The sequence below is a fragment of the Acanthisitta chloris genome, unplaced genomic scaffold (genome assembly GCF_000695815.1).
Source record: "Acanthisitta chloris isolate BGI_N310 unplaced genomic scaffold, ASM69581v1 scaffold3299, whole genome shotgun sequence".
Lineage (NCBI taxonomy): Eukaryota > Metazoa > Chordata > Aves > Passeriformes > Acanthisittidae > Acanthisitta > Acanthisitta chloris.
The window spans coordinates 96,667-118,537 of record NW_008692994.1 but is presented as its reverse complement, the minus strand read 5'-3'; the positions used below and the strand labels follow the sequence as shown (position 1 = coordinate 118,537).

Genomic DNA, 21,871 nt, shown 5'->3' with positions numbered 1-21,871 from the left:
TTAGTTCATTATATAGAGCTTTTTGCACTTTTGGCTCATATGCAACAAGGCTTTATAAATTCAGCTTTAGCTTTCATTCAGGTTTTATAGCTTCTTGAACATTTGTTTTCACATTTAAAGCAGCATCCAATTTGCAAGAGGAGTTGGTGGTGGCTACAGCAAGGATCAGGTCAAGAGGTTATTCTGGGGGGTTGGGGAGGAGGAGAATATACATTCCAGTGTGTGTGTGTGTGTGAGAGTGTGTGTGTGCGCTAGTGCTCATGTAAAACAGAACAGAGTGTGACCACACGACTCTAGGATACCATGTTTACCTCTTGAGGTAGGCAGAACACCTACAGCAGATGAGACACAGGTGCCAGTTCTGTGGAACAGGCAGGTGGAAGATGCTGACAGAGGAAGGGACAGACAGGTAAGGACCCACCGGGGTGACCAGCAGGGATGGGACATGGCTCGTCTTGGATCACTGATGCATTTGATGACATGAAGTGACAGGAGGGGACTGCCAGCCTTCCCACACCCCCCACCACTACAGCCTGACCAGAGATGCACGGCTGACACGACACCCCCTGCCCCCAGGGCAACGTCACAGTGGGACAAAATCAAGGCACACAAAACTCAGAGGTGGAGAACGCGACTCCCAGCGCTTCGCTGGGGGTTGGCTCAGTTTTTGTGTGGCTCTGACACTGTCCCACCAGCCTTTCCCTGGTAGGTTTGCAACACTCACTACTACATCAATCTGTTTGCACTGACAACAACTGTCAGTGACAATCACTTGGGTTAGAGAAAATCATCAGTTACAAAAGGCATTTCAGAGCAGGCAACAGCCCAAAGTGAAGGGTCTGTGTGAGCTGCAAGGCTCCACAAACACCCAACTTCCACTAGGACCCAGCAATGGATTCCCACAGGATCACTGCTTCTATCAACACCCAGCCAGACCCCACAGGCTGATTTTCTGCTCTCAAAGCTTTCCTTGCCAACAGTCATTTCTCAGGCTTTCCCACCTCGGATGTTAAGTTGTCAGAGTGAAATCAACATTTTGTTCCTAATGAAAAATAAACCATCTACATATGGATTGCTTTCATTTGCTGAACCCATAAGTGGTACTGAAACACCTTCATAGTGTTCTGTTCTCTCCTCTCACACTGGTCAGAGGAAATTCTCTTTCAACACAATCTTTTAAACTGACATCAGTATCCTTTTTCTTTAAACCTACATAAAATTCTCACTTTACAAAATTATAACCACCTGCCAGTACTTGGGATTATGCTGACAAAATGTTTAGCAGGTGCCACTAGGATAAACCTAGAAATAATTAGGATATAGGAAGGAACTGCCTCTGGGATTCCAGAGAAGCTGTGGCTGCTCCATCCCTGGAAGTGTCCTAGGTCAGGTTGGATGGGCCTTGGAGCAACCTGGGCTGGTGGGAGGTGTCCCTGCCCATGGCAGGGGTGGAATGAGATGGGCTTTAAGGTCCTTTCCAACTCAAACTATCCTGTGATTCCAAAAGTGGGGATTAAAGATGCTTATTAGCTTTTCCCATCCAGAGTCTGACATGGTTATCCAGAGGTGGAAGTTTGATGCACAAAGCTCTTTCTATCTGCAGTCCAAGAGGCAGTTTTCTACTGAATTCTATCCAACCTTTCCTCTCTCTTTGCCATCCACCTCAGATCAGAGATTGCAAAGGTTTGGCTGAGAAATGAGATTCCCCACAACATACTGGAAACCAAGAGGGGCAGCATGAGGAAAGAGCAGAGTTTTTTCCAGCGAGATTGTGCCAGGCTCCCAGTGTCCTCTGGAGGGATGTGTGCAGGGATGCAGGGAGGGCTCTTATCTTAAGAGGGAAATGAGGTCTAATCCTCTTCCTCCAGCTAACTCTGAAGTCCTGTTCCTCACTTAGGCACTTTTTAAATTGACACTAAGAAAAACAATAAAATTAAAAAAGTACTGCAGACATTTCACACTTCCAAGGCTTTCAGTAGCCTTGGGAAGATCATAAAGACCAAGAGGAAGACAGCCAAGGCGATCTGTCAGGAAAATAGTGCTCCCCATGGCCACAACTGACTTTTACTTGTCACCCTTTGACAGAACTGCTATGGAACTACCTCAGGGTTAAATCTGTCACTCCTGGATTATCCTTAAGGTAGCAGTTGTCTGTCTCGTGGTGATTCTGTGCACGATGACATTGCTTCATCCTAGAGGACCTGAGATCTGACTTCCAAAGGGACACAAGGCTCTCCCAGTCTAAGCCAGCAGCACTGGTGGGGAACTGCTGCCTGGAACCATCCAGAACAACTGGCAGCAAAATTAGGGAAGGCTGGCTTTGAGGAGATTTGGAAAGGCATTCCTAGAGCCAAAACAAGGCAAAAAGGGTTTTGCTTTTGGGTCTCTATTGCCACAGGTGATGGAATGGAAAATCTGTCCCTCTGGAAAGACCAAATACATGGCTCTGACCCCACAGCAACCAGAAACCAGTCACCAGCCTCAGTTCAGCACAGGTCTCAAGATGACACCCAAATTCAGACAGAAGCCAAAAAACTAAAGAGAACATTCAGGGGGTAAGACTGAGAGATGGGAAGCTCAAAATCCAAACTCTCTTTTCAGCCTATTTTTTCATTTAGAAAAGTAACTTCAAGTTTTTCCAATCATCTTCAAATCTGAAACAACTTAATAGCAACAACCTACTCTGGCTGCAAAAAGAGATCCCAAATCCTGGGTGAATGGAGTGACAGGGGGAACCAGCACACTCCAGGGAAAGCTGTGCAATTCCAGGCATCCAGTCCCAAATTCTCATATTAAAAGCAGGCAACAGCACCCAAACCAGGAACATCCACTGTTCCAGTTAAGTTTCCAACACTTAAGGGCAAGCAAGATAAAATAAAATGGAAGAAAAAAGGCCAGGCTGGATGGGGCTTGGAGCAACCTGGGCTAGTGGGAGGTGTCCCAGCCCATGGCAGGGGGTTGGAACTACATAGTCTTTGAGGTTCCTTCCCACCCAAACTATTCTGGGATTCTGTGAGAAAGAAAACAGGGAGGAACAAAACCAAAATGGCACAAATCACCAAGAATGGAAAAGGGGAGTGTGGGCACAAAGGGCAAGGGTGAGTCCCAACAGGGGTGGGAGAAGCAATAACCAAAAGCTGAACAGAAAGGTAAACCTCAACTAAATCTCAAACCAGCCTGTTAAGAATCACCACCAATCTGTGATGTACCTTGCAAGCACTTGGCTAGAGCATTGCTGAGTGCTCAGCCCTGAACAGTCTTCCCAGTAAAAAAACAGTCAGCCCAAAGTAGTAATAAAAAAGATTACACTTAAGAGTTACTATTTCCCTGATTTTCTAATCTGAGCATCCAAACTGCAGTGGGGGAAGGGAGGAGGGCTGCCAGCTATCTGTGCTGAGAGACCCAAGAGCACAAAGTCTGGAAGATTTCATAAGGCTGAACCAAACCTAAGCTCCAGCTCTACACTGGACTGCTTCTTATTAGGGTGCAAACAACATACATCCCTCACTTGGAGGCTGTAAGAACAAAGGTCAGAGCAGCTCAGTATGGGAAAACCACTGGTAAACGAGGGAAAAAATGGCATCACCAGGATGTGAAGGAGCTTGGATGAAAGATAAAAGAATCTACCTCTACGAGAAGCACTAAAGTTTGGGAAAATAATGTGTGACAAATTCAGTACCAAGAATCAGCTGGAAAGCCAATGGCTCAGAGCAGTTGGAGGAGGGATAGCTGAGACATTCCTCTGGAATTCCTTCAATGAAATGCAGGCTCCCTGTAGGAAATAGGGAGACATCAGTGTAGCAAGAGGACTTGTGCTGGCTGTGAGATTTTTTGAAGCACTCTGGCAGTTGATGAAAGTACTTATGAAAAAAAAAGTTGCTTGAGGCACTGCAGCTAAGAGAAATGGTCATGAGTGATCAAACTTTATTCATGTTGAATGTTTTTGGGTAATGGCAAAAGATACTTGTCAAACAGAACTTGGAACTTGGGTTTGAGACATAAGGCACAACATGTTCTCTGATGGAAAGTTCTTGCTGCAGAGAACCTCTCTAGTACTCAAATCTCCATAAATGATTCAACTTTATGAACAGGTGATACAGGTACAAGACACCTCTACCTCTTTGGAATCATAGATTTACAATTAAGGCCAGAAGGGACCAGGCTGTCACCTACAAGGAGACCCTGAATGTTAGATAGCCTCCCACAATCCTGATGCAAATTCCCTATTCCACTTACTTCATCCAGGAGGATGAATGACCCATCCTGCCCTTCCAAATGCAAACCCAGAAAGAAATTAAAATCCCCTAATTGAAGTGTTTGCCTTTTCCACATGACTTTTTACAAATTTTATTATCGATCCAATGGATTTATGAACATTCCCTCATCTCAACAGCATTTCTTTTCTCCAAGCACCTGGAGAAAGAGGACTGTGACTCATAAAGCTCAAAAGGAAGGAAGAGTTGTATAAGTAAAGAGCTCTAAAAAGAGGTGGTGTAGGATTAAACTGTTCCTGCCCAAAGAGCAGCTGTGTGCCAAGATAGAAATGTTCAGCTGAACATCTCTGGGGAGACCTTCTAGCACCTTCCAGTACATAACGGGGCTTCAAGAGAGGTGGAGAAGAACTTTGGACAAGGGTCTGGAGGGACAGGACACAGGGAATGGCTTCCCACTGCCAGAGGGCAGGGAGAGATGGGATACTGGAAAGGAGTTCTTGTCTGTGAGGGTGGTGAGGCACTGGCACAGGTTGCCCAGAGCAGCTGTGGCTGCTCCATCCCTGGGAGTGTTCCAGGCCAGGTTGGATGGGAGTTGGTGCAGCCTGGGCTAGTGGGAGGTGTCCCTGCCCATGGCAGGGAGTGGGACTAGCTGGTTTTTAAGTTCCCTTCCAATCCAAACCATTCTCTGAACTGACTGCCACAAACTGAACAAAAGCATGGCTCAAACTCCAGTAACAACTACTAAACTGCTTCAATTATGTCATCAATGAAGATTCCAAATATGCAATTATGCAATATACCTTGGTCTGTTCCAGCAATGCATCAAATTTCTTCTTCACCATTCTGAACCCAATGCAGCTGCACCTAAACTCAGCCCACTCTATCCAAAACACAGAAATGTGAGATGCTCCTGCTGGTGGTTTCCACTCCAAAATTACATCAAACCTTTTAAACAGCTTGATTGGGTCAAGGACAGTCTACATAATTTTGCGCTAGAAAAGATCTGCTCACTTGCCATAATGCATAAATGAAATAGAAAACCTGGTCAGTGAGTTGATACTCTGAATTCCTGACCCTGGTTATCTCCTGAAGGATATTTTCAGTCCTGTCACTACAGCCCTGTCAAAGGGAGATAGCAGCAACTTCATCAGCAGGCAGAATTTAAACAAAAATTATATCCACAGTCATATGTGCTTTGAGGAATGGAATATCTGCTTAATATTCTTAATGGAATATACTGGGTGAGAATTATTAATCAATAATTTACTTTCATTATCTCTCTGCCCTCCTTGAGCGATCTGACAGATAAACTGTGTAAGTAAAATGTACTTCCAAATCTCAAATGATGTCAAATATATCTCAGAAGGCTGAAGTCAACCTCTTAATTACAGAGGTGGGTTAGTTAAGCTCCATATGCCCCCTCATCCTAACATGGAAGACTTTAATTAGTTAAGGAGAAGGGAGAGCAGGACAGGAAGCTGAATTGAGGCCAGTGACAGCAGCAAGTTCATGTCTAAAAATGTATGTGCTTGAAAGGAAGGTGTTCCCATTGCTACTGTGAGTGCAGTGGTGGTAACTGTGCTGGAAAAGCTGATGACCTACAGGTCTGCTCTGAACCACAGCAACACTGGGTGAGACTTACACCAGGATTTCAGTGCAAAGAAGCTGGAAAGCAACTAGAAGATTTAAGTAAGAGCCTAAGGAACTTCTTAAATTCTTCTGCAAGTCTGTTGGTACTAGGAGCCTGCTAGTTTAACAGTCTTATCTTTACATATCAAAAACCTGTGGAAACATGTCTGATAAGTAACTACAGTGGGAGAACAGCACTATGGAAAAACATGGCCAAGAAACTTAAGGGCAAAATGGATCACAGGCTCTGCAGTGCTCAGCAGCCAACAGATTTCCACAAAACCAGAATTCAAAGGCACAAAACACCCTATGGTAGATGCTTTTTGAGAATCTAGCAACATATGAGAGAAAATTTATGGTGTTATTTTGGGTCAGCACCATATATTCTTGGTGAATGGCAAGGATGGTGTCCAGCCAACTCTCCAGCTGCAGGATAATTTGAGACAGTTTTAAGGAAAAGGGGAGTTAGCTCCTATCACTATACATGTTAATTGAGACAGCAGAGAGCTTGAGGACAACATGGCAACAACTACTGATAAGGCTTCCAAACTGACACATTATGAAGGGAATTTGGAGCTGCACACCAGAGCCACTCACGTTCCCTGCTGCAAGGAACTGGAGGCAGGAACTGCAAGGAACAGGGTTCACCAGGTGAGAACACAGGATGAGTGGTTTCAGTGAGTCCTGGCCCATGGCTCAGCTTCCTCAACTCCACAACTTCAAAATGAACAAGAAGAGCTGAAGCAGACCCTGGACAATCTGTCACCACACTGGCACGTAACTAAATGCCCTTTTTGTTTCAACACTCACTGAGAAGTGATACATACATGGGAATGGGGAACATAAAACCAGGAGAAGCAGCTTTGCATAGAAAACCAAACTCAGTTCAGTCCCTGCTGTTGTAAGTCACCACTCATTTGGGTCATTATTTAGGTTTACGAAGGAGCTGTGTTCCAAGTGTCACTAATAACACTGGTATTAAAGAGAATTAGGGGGTGGAAGATCTTCTGTTTTCGATCACAGAAAAGACAGAGATCCTTTCAATCATGACCATGCCAATCCACATCTTTCTAAAGCAGCTAATTGCATGTCAGGAGGACACACAGTCATTCAAAAGAGCTGCCACCACTTTTACTGCCATACTCTCATGCATTTATCCTGCCCATCCCAATTACCCTGGCTGCAGCCTGAAAGGATTTAGCAGAAGTGTGCTGGATGTTTTGATCAGTAGAATACACCCACTGCCATTTAACAGAGTGGGAATAAATGGCAGAGAGAGTTTTCTGCCAAGCCATCTGAGGGAGAGATGCACTGTACATACAGAAGCATCAAAGACCCATCATGCAGCTCACTCCAGTTCAATGGCTTTGGTTCACTTGTACTTAAGCTGTTGGCTGGAGCACTCCAGACCTTTCTGAAAGAATGGGAACGAGTACAACACTGCAGTCATCAAAGCAATCAGCTCGTTTTCTGGATCAGGAAGATTAAAAGGGCATTTAAAATGTTTTGTGAAGATTTCCCCCACGTTCCAAGTGGCAAATCCTTTTCTACCTCCACGATGGTTTTGGCTGGCCCATCCCTGGTGTGTTCAAGGCCAGGCTGGATGGGGCTTGGAGCAACCTGGGCTAGTGGAAGGTGTCCCTGCAAGGAGGTTGGAATGAGGTATCTGTAAGGTCCCTTCCAACACAAACCATTTGATAATTCTGTGATATAAGCTACATGAAAACAGGTACAATAAACACTTCCAGGCTATTTTTAAGTGACAAAGCCTAAGGTCCAGGTTAGCAATGAATAACTCTTCAGAAGTTTGAATTTTTCTCCCCCACACCTGTCTCACTGCTGCCACTTCCATTGGTTTGATTTGATTTATATTTGTTGGACAAAAACCAACACCAAATCACTGTCATCTTATTGACAGTCCTCGAAACACCCAATCCCACTCTTCTAGTTAGGACACATTTCTCACAAGGGAAAAAGATAATTTCTGTGTATTTCAAATTTGGATTTGTAGCTGCCATCTCTAGAATGCCTCTGGTTTTCATTAATGTGCAACATCTTTAGTCAGACAGTTCAAACCCCATAAATTAGACCAGAGTAACAGAGACTAAAATGAAGGTTTTAGGGCTAAGCCCCTCAGCCTGCCAAATGCCTGTTGGCGAGTAACTGATCCAATATCCTGAGTAAATATCCCAGCTGCTAAAAAAGCCTGAGGGGGAATGTTTTAGTTTGAAATACCTCTGTAGCTCTTCTTGGGAACTGCAAGGTGCTTTATGGTCAGGCCATCAACCTTCCCTTCCAAGAAATCACAGTGAAAGCTCCCAGCTCTGCAGAACTCCATTAAAGTACCCGGGATCATGCTACAACCCTGACTGCTGCTGCAAACACACACACAAATCTCTCTAAGCAACACATATTAAGGTCACTGACTTGTAACACAGTTTTAAGACCAATCCTGCCACCCAAGATTCCTACCAAATGCTAACAGCTGCACCAAACCAAAGATTATTGCCTACAAGCTTAAAGACTTTGATCAAAATAATATCATCAAGTTAAATAACTTCAGAGTGCAAGAGCTACTTGAGTGGGAAACCGTAGCTGAAATAAGAACAGAGTTTGTTTTTACAAAAAGCCCTAGAATTTGCTGGTAATTATTCAATGAGTTTGCAAGAAGCTGATGAGCACTGGGAAGTGAGGGCTGCACCTTCGTGTAGCTGAGGTGGGAAGAGGAACATAAACCTTCTGCTAAGAAAATTATTAATTAAAATGAGCAGAATTCCAGGGGTAAAGATCTTCTCCTACTGAAAATCTACGGCTTAGGGCTATGAGCAAAATCTCACACTGAATCTCAGTAATTTGCAGAGAGAAGTGTGGCTCCAGCTTTGAACTCAAGTTAAGATCACACACAGGGAACCAAAATCCTGCATTAAAGCAGTAATTTTGAGTTTTGAAAATTCTTGCACCAATCTTAAGGGTTTTATCTATATGAAAAATAAAAGCTATTTCCTTATGAAACCCTCTTACAACTACCACACTTCACTTCCTACCAGTGGCCAACAGCAAACACTTCAGGAAAGAAAAGGAGGATCCAAGTGAGTATAATGTAACTTTTCCCAGTCATACCCTTTCAGCTTCTGATAATCACCAATTCTGAAATTCACCAAAGTTTCTAGCTTATCACAGTATTCACCACTGGGCTTAGGTTAACCACAGCTTTTCCTCTAATCTGTTCAGCTATGTGGAATTTTTCAGCAGCAAGACAAGGATAAATCCTCACAAATGAAGGCAAAAATTGATTTAGAGATCACAAATGTTATGAAAACATGACAAACTTACCAGTCTGAGGTTAGGCAATGAAACAAACAGAGTAAGTCAAATATCCCTGAAGAACTGTGTAAACAGAGCAAACAGTTAATGGAATTTATAACTTATGGCTTGATTGGAGCCTGGAGCCAGACCCTGCAAATAAAGCTCCTCTCTATTAGTAGACTAGAAAAGATAATTTTTATGAATAGCAAAACAGAAAAAACCCCAACAAATTAAAAGAAGTTCTTTAAAGAAGTCAACATGTGTAAATCAGAACTAGGGACACCTCAACCTGAGCAGATCTGTATGGAATCATAGCATAATTTAGGTCAGAACAAACCTCTGGAAGTCTCTAATCTAACCTTGTCCAGTTGATATTTGAATATCCCAGAGGATGGGAATTCCACTGCCTTTCTGGGCCACAGTTCTACCACTCTGAGTAGGAAAATATTTCTCTTTATATTCATCTGGGATTTTCTTTAATGCAACTTTAGCCCACTGCCCCTCACCTTTTTGCCATACATCTTTGAGAAGGGCCTGGCTCTGTCTTCTCTGGAATCACAGCACATCCTGAGTTGGAAGGGACCCACAAGGATCACCACAGTCCTACTCCTGATCCTGCACAGGACCTTCTAATTAAAACCAACCTATTAAGACAGCTAAAACCAGAAATCAAGGATGTGCCTAGAGCCAGCCTGGACAAATGCAGCTCTTGAAATCCCTCACCATATGACATGTGCTCCAACCCCCACATCTCAGCAACTCTGAGATGGATTCCCTCCTGCCCACACAATGGTCCCACAAATGATGAACAGAGGGGACTAATTGCTTTCCATAACCTGCTGAAGGCTCTTAATGAGATTCCTTAAGTGCTGCAAGGGTGCACTGCTGACTCCCAAGCAACTAGTTCACATCCAACACACAGGTAATGGGATTCACTATCACAACAGGTGTATTTAGAGAGGATTTAGAAGATTAGCAGATAACATGTCTGCTGATTTTTATCAACTCACAATACTTTTGCAAACGTTTGGGATCTTATACCTCAGGAAGAAGGTGGGAGAATTACAAAAACCCAACAAAACCAACCCAAAACAACCCAAACAAGAAGTGGAGGTAGAAATTGTTGTTTTAAGAAGACGGTTTGAGACAACTCAAGTATAAGGACTTTATGAGGGACAAAATAACAGCCAGAACTTACTGTACGAAGGTAAAAGCAATCTGTGCCCATCATAGATGAGGAGCATCTTAAATAACTTCTCTATTCACAGAACAAAAAGGTAGATCTGGTCTGTGCCCAGACCCACTTCAAGGGAACCCACAGGAAAACTGCAGTAACTCCAGACTGGCTACAACAAACTGCAACTGAATTGCAATGCTATAAAAATGAGGCTTAATTCCCCAGGAAATCCAGAGACAAAAAGACAAAGGTGACTCCCATATTGTGGGAAAAAACCCCAGAAGAAAGGCTAAATTCCAGGACACACTCTCCATCAACTCTTTCACTCACTCCAGATCACATACACTTCACCTGGTGTCATCACACCAGAACCTGCTCCATTTGAGCTAATTCATGTCAAACCAAAATGTGATTAACTAACTACAAACTGCTCACTATGATCTTTCAGAATAAAGGGAACAGCCTGCCACGAGCATCCTGGGAACAGCTGATGTCTCCCTCCTTGCTTCATACCTCTCAAAAACAAAGGCCAAACCAGACAGAAGCACCTCAAACACTGACACCATGGAACCAAGTGTCTGATTTCCCAGTTATTTGTTATCTTCTCTGGTAAGAAGATGAGGTGGGAAAGCAGAAAACTGCTATTCACCAGGAAGCTACAGCCAAGGAGGATGTGCCAATCTCCAGTCACTCACAAGGGGGTTTACCTGTTTAACCTTCAGAGAGGATATTGGCGTGTGATGTCAGCAGCTACCTGACAGTGACAAACAGAATTAAGAGCAGATTATTCTACATTAGACAGTACAGACATACAATTTCAGTGGTGTTACTTTGATCCTGCATCACATGAACCTATAATCAGGAAACAGAAGTTCTAATACTAATTTCATTCTTCCCTATTGCTTTAAAAAGGCTTCAAACAATGACTTTTTTTTTTTACAGACACTATAGTAAGCAATATTTCTTTTAAAATTGCAGCTGTCCAACAGTTTGAGTCTGTTCTTTTTAAAATGAAACAGCCAGAACAAATGGTGGTGGCAAGCCCAACGTAAAGAGGTCATCGATTATTAAAATCTCCTTACTATAAATCGTGGATGTTGCTTGTCAGCTTGGTGTGTGACTGTGGAATGAATAAGTAGGTAAAATTCCACTAAGGCTAGAGTTTGCTCCATCATTCTGCTGTGCAAAAATAGAAATAAAAGCTCTCCCCATCCTTTCACTCCTTAGTACCAAAACATTCATACAGGCATTAAGAAAATAGCTGCAGTGGTTGCTGATCCAAGTCCTGTCTTTCCTGAGTCCGCGCTGATGCTACTTATGAATTTGCCTACTGAAATGCAATAAAACAGAACAAAAAGATGGTTTCATTCTGCTTCAGTGATCTATATCTAAGGAAAGCACATAAATTTTCCAATGAAATCCATAAGTGAAAGTCGAGGCCAAGCCCTACCTATATATCTTCAAAGGTACAGAGACAAAGAGGTGCCAACTCGGTGCCCTCTGAAAGCACAAAATCTCCTCCACCCTTAGCTAAGCAGTTTTCACCAGATGAACAGAAGTAAAGCTGATCTTGTCAGTCTATGCCTTGGAGGGGTTTGGGCTGGCTAAAAACCTGCTGAGGAGCCACATTTTGGGGGTTCATGAGGCCATCTGAGAGTTAAGTGTGAGGAAGGGATGAGAACAAGATGAGTAACAGCAACTTCCCTTCATTCCCTCCACCTCGAAAGTGGAGGGGAGAAAAGGGAAACCCATCCTTCAGACTGAGCTGCTTTCCCCTTTTTAAGCTATTCCCACATAAACTGGGAAGATAAAATGGAATGTTGAGGCAACGCTATGCAATTTTTTTTCTGTATCTCTATACAAACGTTTCCATAGGTTTTTAATTTTTCCTTGTTTCCTGCCTGTCTCCAACACTTCCCGTGCTGTTTCCATCAAAATGTTTCCTCTTACCGGCAGCAACACATCATTTTATCAGGATGCCAGGAGATCATTTCCACACAATGCTAGCAGATGTAATTTTCTTAGATGCACACACAGTTCATCATTTAGATACTAGATGACAAGGTGATCGCAGGGTGACTCTGCAATGCAAGTTTGCCGTTTGGTATTTGGAATTCTCAAATGATAAAAAAAAGACTTATCAAATATAAATATCTTTAAGAAAAAAGTAACAAAAGTGCTACATATGATCAAGGAAAACAATTCCATTAGTTCCTGCTACTTAAAGTAGGTTTGCTTTACAAATATTACCACATCCATTATCAGTATGGCTTCCAATTATTAATTCAATTGCTCGTAGCAGTATAGCTTTCTCACACCTTAACAAAGACAGAGTAAAGAGAACACAAAACATTCACACCCCATTTCTCAGGTAAGAGATCCTCCTGCCCTTAAACAAACAAAAAAAAGTTCATATTTAGGAGAACATTTATGCTAGGGTGGTTATCTAGCAAAGGTCGGGTGTAAAAGTTCTCCAAGAACCTTTCAGGCTAGTCAGGATGTAGGCATTAGTTACATAGAGGTGTAAAAAATCCACTCACCCGTTTTATGACCTTAACAACCTTCCTGGAAAACATTGCTTTTGAAAGTGGCAAAGTGGAGAGGGGAGTAGGGTGGGGACAGAAAAGGCAAGAGGAGGAAAAAAAGGTGAAATTGTTAATGACAGATCAATAGAGTCTAGACCTCTTCTGAGCAGGCACTGCTAGCCATGCCAAAAAATGAATAGTGGTTCTGAGAAGTGGACTGTTGTCCATTAGACATTCAGCTCATTTTTCATATGATCCCAGCTGGGCTTCAATCATGGTCCCAGAGGCAGAAGGCAGTACTTCTCCACTAAGCCACGCAGCTTGTGAGAGTAGAGTATGTCTGTGTTGAATATGTGAACATCAACCGAAATATGGGAATGTGTTTCCAATGGAACATTCTCAGCACAGCACCCAAAAGTATATCAAGTCACTGTATGAGCAGTGAGGCACGGCTTATTGCAGCTGGAAATCATTTATTCCCATGCTGAAGTGGGGGTTCTAAGTGTTCTTTTTACTCTCTGTTGATACTCCCGATCTGGTGTCCATCGACCCTGTGCCACTACCTCAGCTTGCATCCTTTCAGTCTCAGGGAAGGAAAAGCATACAGACTATTGTTTTAACACATCTCTAAGGTTATCCAAGATTTTAAGTGTAGCCTAAGACTTGTAATTGAGGGCTGTCTAAAATACCTGGAAGCACTTTGAATGCTAAGACAGAGCAGCAAGATTTTTTGTTTCTAGCCACTGGGGCTGGGAGAGGGAGGTTGGTTGGTTGATTGATTATTTATTGGGAATTAATACTGAGAGAGAGTATATGCAAAGGCTGAGGGCACCATGCCATCTTCACAGAACAAGACCCTAACAGCTAACTGACGTACAAGAAACTGCAAAGTTATACTGTAAGAACACATATTAAGGACCGAGGAAAGTCTGCTAAGGTGCTACGTCTAAAACTAAGTTACTTCTTGCTTTGACCCTCCCCTTTCTTTGTATCAGTCGTCGTCGAGAGCCTCTGTCTTGATCTCGTTGGCTCCTTGCCGGGCCAGCGCCAAGATGGTGTGGTTGACTGCTGCCATCTCCACGGCTAGTGAAATGGGGTCTTGATGGTCACTATGGCTAGTGCTGTCATCCTGGGCAAGGGGAAGGAGAAGAGAGAAGCAGTGTTACCCCAGAAGTAGAAAATCAGTGGATAAAATAAGTGTGTCAAGTAATGAGCTAAGGGCAGGACACTGCGTATTGGTTATGAGAGGAGGAAGTGCAAGCAATCTACAAAATGGAGTTAGGATTCATGTCCCTCACTGTGCAGACAAAGGTAAGTAAGGCAAGGAGTGGGACACCCAACTTCCAAGGATTAAATGATAAAGGTAAGTGATACATAAATTAAGTCAGGAAGCCAAATTAAGACAGGAATCACTAGGCACTGCACAAATTCATGCTTACATTTGGAATATACAGTTCTGGTCAGCCTATTTAGGTCACCCCATGGGCATCCCCGTCCACAGCAGGAGGTTAGAATGAGATGATCTTTAAGGTTCCTTCAACCCAAAACATTCTGGGATTCTCTGACTCTATTTAGTGAACACAATAGAACTAGAAAAGGTAGTGAGAAAAGGGGGAAGAGGCATGGGGTGTCTTCCTCACAAGGAAATAGACTGAGATCCTCCAGTTTGGAAAAGAAATGGCTGATGGTAGACACTGTAGATGTTTATTACAAATAACTGGAAAATAGAACACAATTGTTCATGGCTTCTTATGATCTCATCAGCAAAGGCACTCACTGGAATGATAATGTATTCCAAACCAGCAATGGGAAGCTTTGCTTCACTTATCACAGTTTAACTGCAGGACTCACTGATTTTGACACCAGACAACAGCAGAAACGGCTTTAAAAGGCATGGGTTAGACAAATCCAGGGAAAGTTGGTCTACTAGAAACTATGGAAATTGAAAGTGGATACACTGCCTGGCTCAGGAGGCCTCTCAAAACTACTGACTCCCAGAAGGTGGAAGCTACTATAATGAAATCATTTTATATATACTTCAAAAGTACTTTATCTTTAAATACTATTGACCTCACTCAGAACCAGGATACAAACCCAGCCTGAGCCTTGGTCTGAGCCTGAATTCACACAGGTATGGGGGAAAAGATGCTGAAAAACTCTAGGAATGCTAAGTAAACCAGTGATTGCAGCAACTGGAACCACCATAACTCCAATATGGAACTTGGGGCAAAATCATGGTGTTTTTCCCTCTTGTACAAGGTACTAATAGTTACCACACTGTGATCTCACAAGTTTTCTTAATTATTATTATTAACAGAATGGAAATGACAAACACTTATCACTCTTTCAACAGCCTTTAAGCGATCAACTTGTGAGGTTTAAGATTTAAATATAATGCATTTTTAAATTGAGGTGATAGGTGGCAAATGGGGGGGTGGGGGCACAAAAATGGCAGGATTTGGTTAATATCCTGAGGTTATTTAAAGGAATGCACTAGCTTACAACTACTGTCAGGTAAATACTGTGATGTGCAAACACTCTAAGGGCCTCTCAGTTATCTTGACCATGGTAGAAATATAGCCCTAAGTTCTGGAGTTCTAGGCACTTGGTTAGTATTTGGGTGAACTTTGTGTTTTAAAGTTTATTAGAGTTTAAGTGTCACTATGGAAAACAGAATTTATGGGTTTAACAGCTAAGAGATGTTAAATGGTCATCAGGAGGACTTGCCATTTAATCTGCTTCGCTGCTAATGCCTAATTACACTTCCTAGAGGAGCCCGTCTGGATTACTTAGAAATGTCATAAAAATGGCCTCTAAACAAAGATCTTTAAATTTTAATAACCAATTTATTTCTCTTTTCAAAGTATTTTGGTTAATACACAGAGGAAAAACAGTTTGGGAATCTACAGCACGTTTCACCTCAGTCTTCAGGTGCTGTATCTGACTGACAGGGAATTATCTGGGCTTGGCAGAGCCTTCTAAATATTTTATGACAGTCACAGAGCAGTTTCTCATCATCAGGAGCCAGAAAAGTTGGTTCCACCAAATCTGCTGGTGATGACCTATAAAAAGGGCCTTAATACCCATCAGAAGCAGAGTGGCCAGGGATGTCTCTGCCAGACCTCTCTTGTACTGGGCCACAGCCAAGTGTGCTAGGGCCTCATTCCAGGACACTCAGCAGCTCTTACACTCCACCAGCAGTCTCTGGAGAGGGGAGACCTTCCTACTTCTCCCAAAGGACTCAATGCAAAGTGATCTGCCCACCCCAGCTGTTGGGGGTAGCACAGAACCATCTCAGAGCAAAACCAGAACCAAGCGAGTGAACGTGCCAAGGCCACTGGTGCCAAGCACACACAGCCCTGGGGGGTTTGGCCAACACTGACACCTGAAGGAAAATTGGGAAGGGGATGCAATACCTGTCAGGAAGGTGTGTGAAGGAAGGGTCACCAACTTTAGGGTAGGTGAGGGCTCAGAGTGCGGGAAGGGGTATTCTTTTGCTAGAGAATTTGAAAAAGAAGTTGCTGTCAAGGGTTAAAAATAACTAAGAAAATAAGAGAATAGGCAAGAATTAAAATGCAAAAAGGAAAAAAAAAAAGACAGATAATATGCAAACAACCCAAATAGTGGCACATTGTTGCAGAGCAATATGGAATAGGTATGGGGCCAAACTTTAGTTCATCAAATCCTTTCCCCCCACCCTTCACCCTTTCTTTGTCTGTCAGTGTCTTACCATGGATCCTGAGATGCCCCTGAAAGGTCCTCCCATAAAGCAAACAGAGGGAGCTCAGGACCTTATGGGAGGGTGCTCAGTGCTCACAATCTTGCTGAGCAAGAGTGACACAAGGGATTATAAAGTGTCCTGGGCAAGGGCTCTTGCTGCAGATGGATCAGCAGCTCTTGGCAGCTGTAGCCCAGGCTGGAATGGGGCATTTCTTGTAGAAAGAAACAACAGGTGCAATAAGTGTCCAGTGTTTCAGGGAAGCATGTTGGTGTCTGATACACAGGAGCAAATGTTAAAGACCTGTCCACCCTTTCTTGAGGGCAGGCAAGTAGAACAGCGCCAGGGTAAGGAGAGTGCAAGGTGTGACTGGGCACTGGGTGAGCTAACACTCTCCTAACTGTTTCATACATTGCGTGTGGCGTGAATGGTGTAACTTGCTTGTTTGGAGCAGATCCTCCTGTCTTCTTCTACCTTCTCTGCTTCTCTGCCTCCCTCTGAACATCTTCCCTCCTCCTCCCCGTTGCGTACTTGCCAAGTGTCCTGTTGTATGACAACAAATCCATGTGGGTGAATACTCAAACTTTCTCCATTACAATTACATAAAACCATAACAAAACCAAGAGTTATCAGATTTTTCAAGAGGTGGAAGAGCTCTTCCTGTGTCACAGGGTCTTTTTGGGGCACATGGCTTAGCCTTGATGCTTACCTGCTCTGAGTAGTCATTGCCATCCACGTCATCACTGTTGGAATGACCTCCTGGACTCTGTACATCTATTCCATGGCTCTCCAGGATTGCTGCTTCTTCGAAAAAAGCAAATGGATCCCTAATTTATCTGATGCATTAGAGTAATTAAAAGTAACTAGGTTTTGTGTTGGCTTTTTTTTTTCAAAAAGTTAGAGTAACAGGAGGAACAGAGTTCTTAGCCTCTTCCTCTTTACTCTCCACTATTTGGGAATGTAGCACACATACAAACATGGGTTTGTCTGAAATCCCTCCCGGTCAACAGACTTGTTTGAGACTAGGAATCCTTGTTTTCCAGCCAGTCCTATTAGAAATTAGCTTAATTTCTAATGCACAGGAGTGGCAAAGGTATTCCCTGTATATCTTCCCACATAGTTTGGACTGGCAGGACTTCAGTGGGGTAGGGACTGTCTGAAAATAGATGGGTGAAATTTTTGAAAGCACTTAAGGGATTTAAAAGACACATATCCATCTTCCAGTAGGATCCATGCATCTAAGGCTCCCTTTGGTTCTTTGTAATTTCCTTCTAACCCTCCTCCCCAAACACTAAAGTCTAACTCCACCAACCTTGGACTGAGTTTGCTTTGTTCCCCTCACCCCTTAACAAGCAATTTCTCTTTTAGAAAAATACATTTAGGTTAAATCTTAATAATGCACTAAATTATGCAAATAAATTTTTTTCTTATTCAGAAATAAGGCAAAATAGTGGAGCATTTGACATTTACAAAACTACTGGTCATAGGCAGTTATGGATCTCTGTTCATCTATGTGCTGCAAATGTAGCTCTGCATAATACCTAAGTAAGGGCATAAAATTTGGCATGAATGGCCTAAGTTTGGTGAATCCTGGTCACTGAGGCAAGTTTATTCTCCTTGGAATGTCTTATCCACATGAGAAGACCTCCATCTTACAAGTTCGGAGTCGCTCCTAATTTCCTTATGATCAGCTGCTCATGCTGAGAACCCACAGGGCTAATTCTGAAGTGACTTTTCTTCTACCTTGATCATCAAGAAAAAAATAGTACTTTGTTCCAGCCACTTGTCACCTGAGGAAAATCCTGGGAAGCTATAAGGAGCAGAGGTATAACCAGAATAAACACTACACTAAGGTTTTGAACCTGCCAGTCTCAATCTCTCTTATTTCCAATGCAGATATTTTGAGGCTTCATTTCACATTTGATTTTGGATACCCAAAGGAGTCAGAGCATAGAGAAACAGGATTCTCTTTCTACCAACAAACTTCTCACTTTGGTTTTTAAAGCTGATCTTCTATTAAAACTCTGTAACTGAATCATTGTTACCTGCATCAATAATGAAATTCTACAGATCAAACTCCTACACAAATTTACAAAAATCCTGGAAGAGTAAGAGACTAATTTGCATAATTCCTTCACGTTTCTGCAGAGACTGACAGCACCTCTTGTATTTTCTTAGGTAATTGCCACCTCTCCTGAGCAAGTACTAACCCTTACAAACAGGTTCTCTGATACATTACCGATATTGGCTCTTCTCTTGATTTCCTTCCTCCTGTTGGCAAACCAATTATACACCTTAAGGGAGGTAACTCGCTCCAAATCCGATAACTTCTTTCCTACGAAAGTAACAGAGGTAAAAATAATAGTACAGTATTCTTACTCCCTGAGTTTCAGAGACCCTGAGAAGCTGTGGCTGCCCCATCCCTGGAGGTGTTCCAGGCCAGGTAGGACAGGGCTTGAAGCAACCTGGACTAGTGGAAGATGTCTCTGCCCATGGCAGGAGGTGAAATGAGATTTAATGCCCCTTCCAACCCACACCAGCCTGGGATTCTATGAGATAAACCCCTGAAACACAGACAGCACTGAAAAATTACAATAACTGAGAATGAAGTGAATTCTATGTGAATCAAAGTCCTGTGTCCACATGCTATGGCACTAAATGCCAAATACCTCACTAAAAGTGAAATAGCCTTTCTTCTGTGTTTTACAAATCTGAAATACAGGAATCTCTGTGCAGCTTCAACCAACTAAACCCAGAGCTGTGGGAGAAGGGAGGGTCGCTTTTCTAGTTCAAGCACAAAACTGAGATTCTAAAAACTTAGATTCAATTCACAGCCTGCCACAAACCCCAGACCCTTCGGCTCATTCTCTTACTATGTGCCATGAGGATACAGTTCAGTGACACATTTTCTTCAGCAGCAAACTGAATGAAGAGACTTTGTGTCATCCCCTGCAATCTGCTTTCCTTTCTCTCAACCCCAGCACCCACTACACCCTCCCAATTGTGCCAGGACACTCGTGCTCTTTTGGGAGAAGCGGGGGTGGATGCTGGAAACTCAAATCACTGGATTTCTACACTTAAACCAGCACAAAAGCAACAAGGCAGCTACAGGAAACAATACTTTTTTCTTCTCAGCAGTATAAAAGAGGGGAGACTGAAGGGATTCAGCATCACAAGGACATCCTGGAAACCTCTTCAGTTGTCCTTGACCCTATATAATATATTCCATGTAGCTGCATCCTCAGCTCTCTTCAGGCTACACTGGGCTACTCTCCTTCTGACTCTTCCTTGAATTTACTTATTCAGCATACAAAACATACATGTATTTGCAGCAATCTGCACACTTAAGTTAGGAGAGATGAGACAAGTGAAACGAAGAAAAATCCAGAAATTGATAGCTACTCTATTGTCTAATGCTTTGCATCAGTACCACTGACAGTATTTTACTGCTCCTGAGACAGCATTTAAAGCAGCTTGTTCCAAGCTGCTCCACAAACCAGCCAGGAATAAAATCTTAACCTCTTTGGTGCTCTACCCAATAGATCTTATTGCTTCCCCAACAAAAAGACAGAGCAAACACATAAAAGCTTCAAGAGGGGAAATTTTCAGTAGGTATTGGAGAAAGCACTTTGCCATGAGAGTGGCTCAACCTTTTGGAACAGAGATCAGAGGTGGGGAAACCTTCTGCTTTGGAGACATCCAAAGCTGAATGAGGTAAAGCCCTGAACAACTTTATCCAAGCTGGCCCTGCCTGATCATATGATCTCCAGAGGTCACTTCTAGCCTAACTGGTCTGATTCTGTGCTATCCTGTGACTGCCCCAGCTCTCTACTACTACCTGACAGGAAGCTGTAGTGAGATGGAATGAGATGGTCTCTCCTTCCAGGTAACAAGTGACAGGATGAGAGGAAATGGCCTCAAGTTGCACTGGGGGAGGTTTAGGTTGGATATTGGGAACAATTCCTTCACAGAAAGGATTGTCCAGCCTTGGCACAGGATTTAAGAGCCATGTGGATGTGGCACTTGAGGACCTGGTTTAGTGGTGGCCTTGGCAGTGCTGGGGGAACAGCTGGACTCAGTGGTCTTACAGGGCTTTTCCAACCAAAATAATTTTGTGACTCTATATGCATGACTCACACCTTAGCTGTCTTCTCATTAATTCTCTTTCTGGCTGTACAAAACCTAAATATATCCAAAACACAAGTTCTGAAAACTATGTAAATGTTTGGTTAGCAAAACTAAGCAGAGGCAAGTGCACCCATTAACACTACACTGGATATTCATGCTTCTCTCCCAAGTATGACTTCTCCAGGAACAGGGAAAATGCAACCTCTGTCTGACTCAAATACACAGGTTCTAATAAGAGATCCCTGTCTGGAAGGTGGTAGGAAATTAAAGACAGGAAAGATGAGCTCCTTACTCCTCTGAGGACCTGCTGTATTGGTCAAAGACTGGACTTGATGATCTTGGAGGTCTTTTCCAACCCAAATTACTCTAAGATTCTATGTATGTATGTATCTTGCAAACATCAGGATGTGAACCCAAGATGAAGTGCAAGGTCTATACCTGGGTTGGGGCAATTCCAGGCACACCTATAGGCTGCAGGAAGAAGTGACTGGGAGAAGGACTTGGAGGTGATGAAAAACTCACCATGAGCTACAGTGTGTGCTCACAGCCCAGAAACCAACTGAATCCTGGGCTGCATCCCAAGGAGTCTGGGCAGCAGGTCAAAGGAAGTGATTCTCTCCCTCTACTCTGCTCTCCTGAGATCCCACGTGGAGTACTGTGTACAGTTCTGGTGTTCCCACCATAAGAAGGACATGTAACTGCTGGGGCAAGTCCAGGGAAGGCCACAAAGTTGATACAAACATTAGAGAACGTCCCTTATGAGGACAGGTTGAGAAAGCTGGGGCTGTTCAGCTTGGAGAAGAGAAGGTTGTGCAGAGACCTCATAGCACCTTCCAGGATCCGAAAGGGCTCCAGGGAAGCTGGAGAGGGACTCTTTTTTAGGAACTGTAGTGACAGGACAAGGAGCAATGGGGATAATTTGAAAGAGGGAAATTTAGATTAGATATTAGGAAGAAATTCTTTACTGCAAGGGTGGTGAGACACTGGCACAGGTTGCCCAGGGAGGATGTAGCTGCCCCAACCCTGACAATGTTCAAAGCCAGGTTGGATAAACCCTTGAGCAACCTGGTCTGGCGAGAGGTGCCTCTGCCCATGTCAGGGGGTTGGGACTAGATGACCTTTAAGGTCCATTCCAGCTGCTTAACATTCTATGATGACTCTAGGATGTCAAAAT

At 43.2% G+C, this 21,871-nt stretch overlaps 1 protein-coding gene across 3 annotated transcripts in view; it reads right to left on the bottom strand.

Moving 5' to 3' along the window:
- Positions 1–13,584: 13,584 nt before the first annotated feature.
- Positions 13,585–21,871, bottom strand: part of HMBOX1 (homeobox containing 1) — a 61,464-nt gene continuing 53,177 nt past the window's right edge. For 2 of the 3 annotated variants that reach the window (XM_009082891.1, XM_009082892.1), the window contains exons 7-10: positions 18,809–18,904; positions 17,279–17,370; positions 17,011–17,112; positions 13,585–13,980 (exon numbers count right to left, since the gene is read on the bottom strand). In XM_009082891.1, coding sequence (XP_009081139.1) covers positions 13,843–13,980; positions 17,011–17,112; positions 17,279–17,370; positions 18,809–18,904 — 428 coding nt within the window. In that variant the 3' untranslated portion in view covers positions 13,585–13,842. Of the gene's footprint in view, positions 13,981–17,010; positions 17,113–17,278; positions 17,374–18,808; positions 18,905–21,871 lie in introns of all 3 variants that reach the window. The other variant, XM_009082893.1, reaches the window with a different exon arrangement.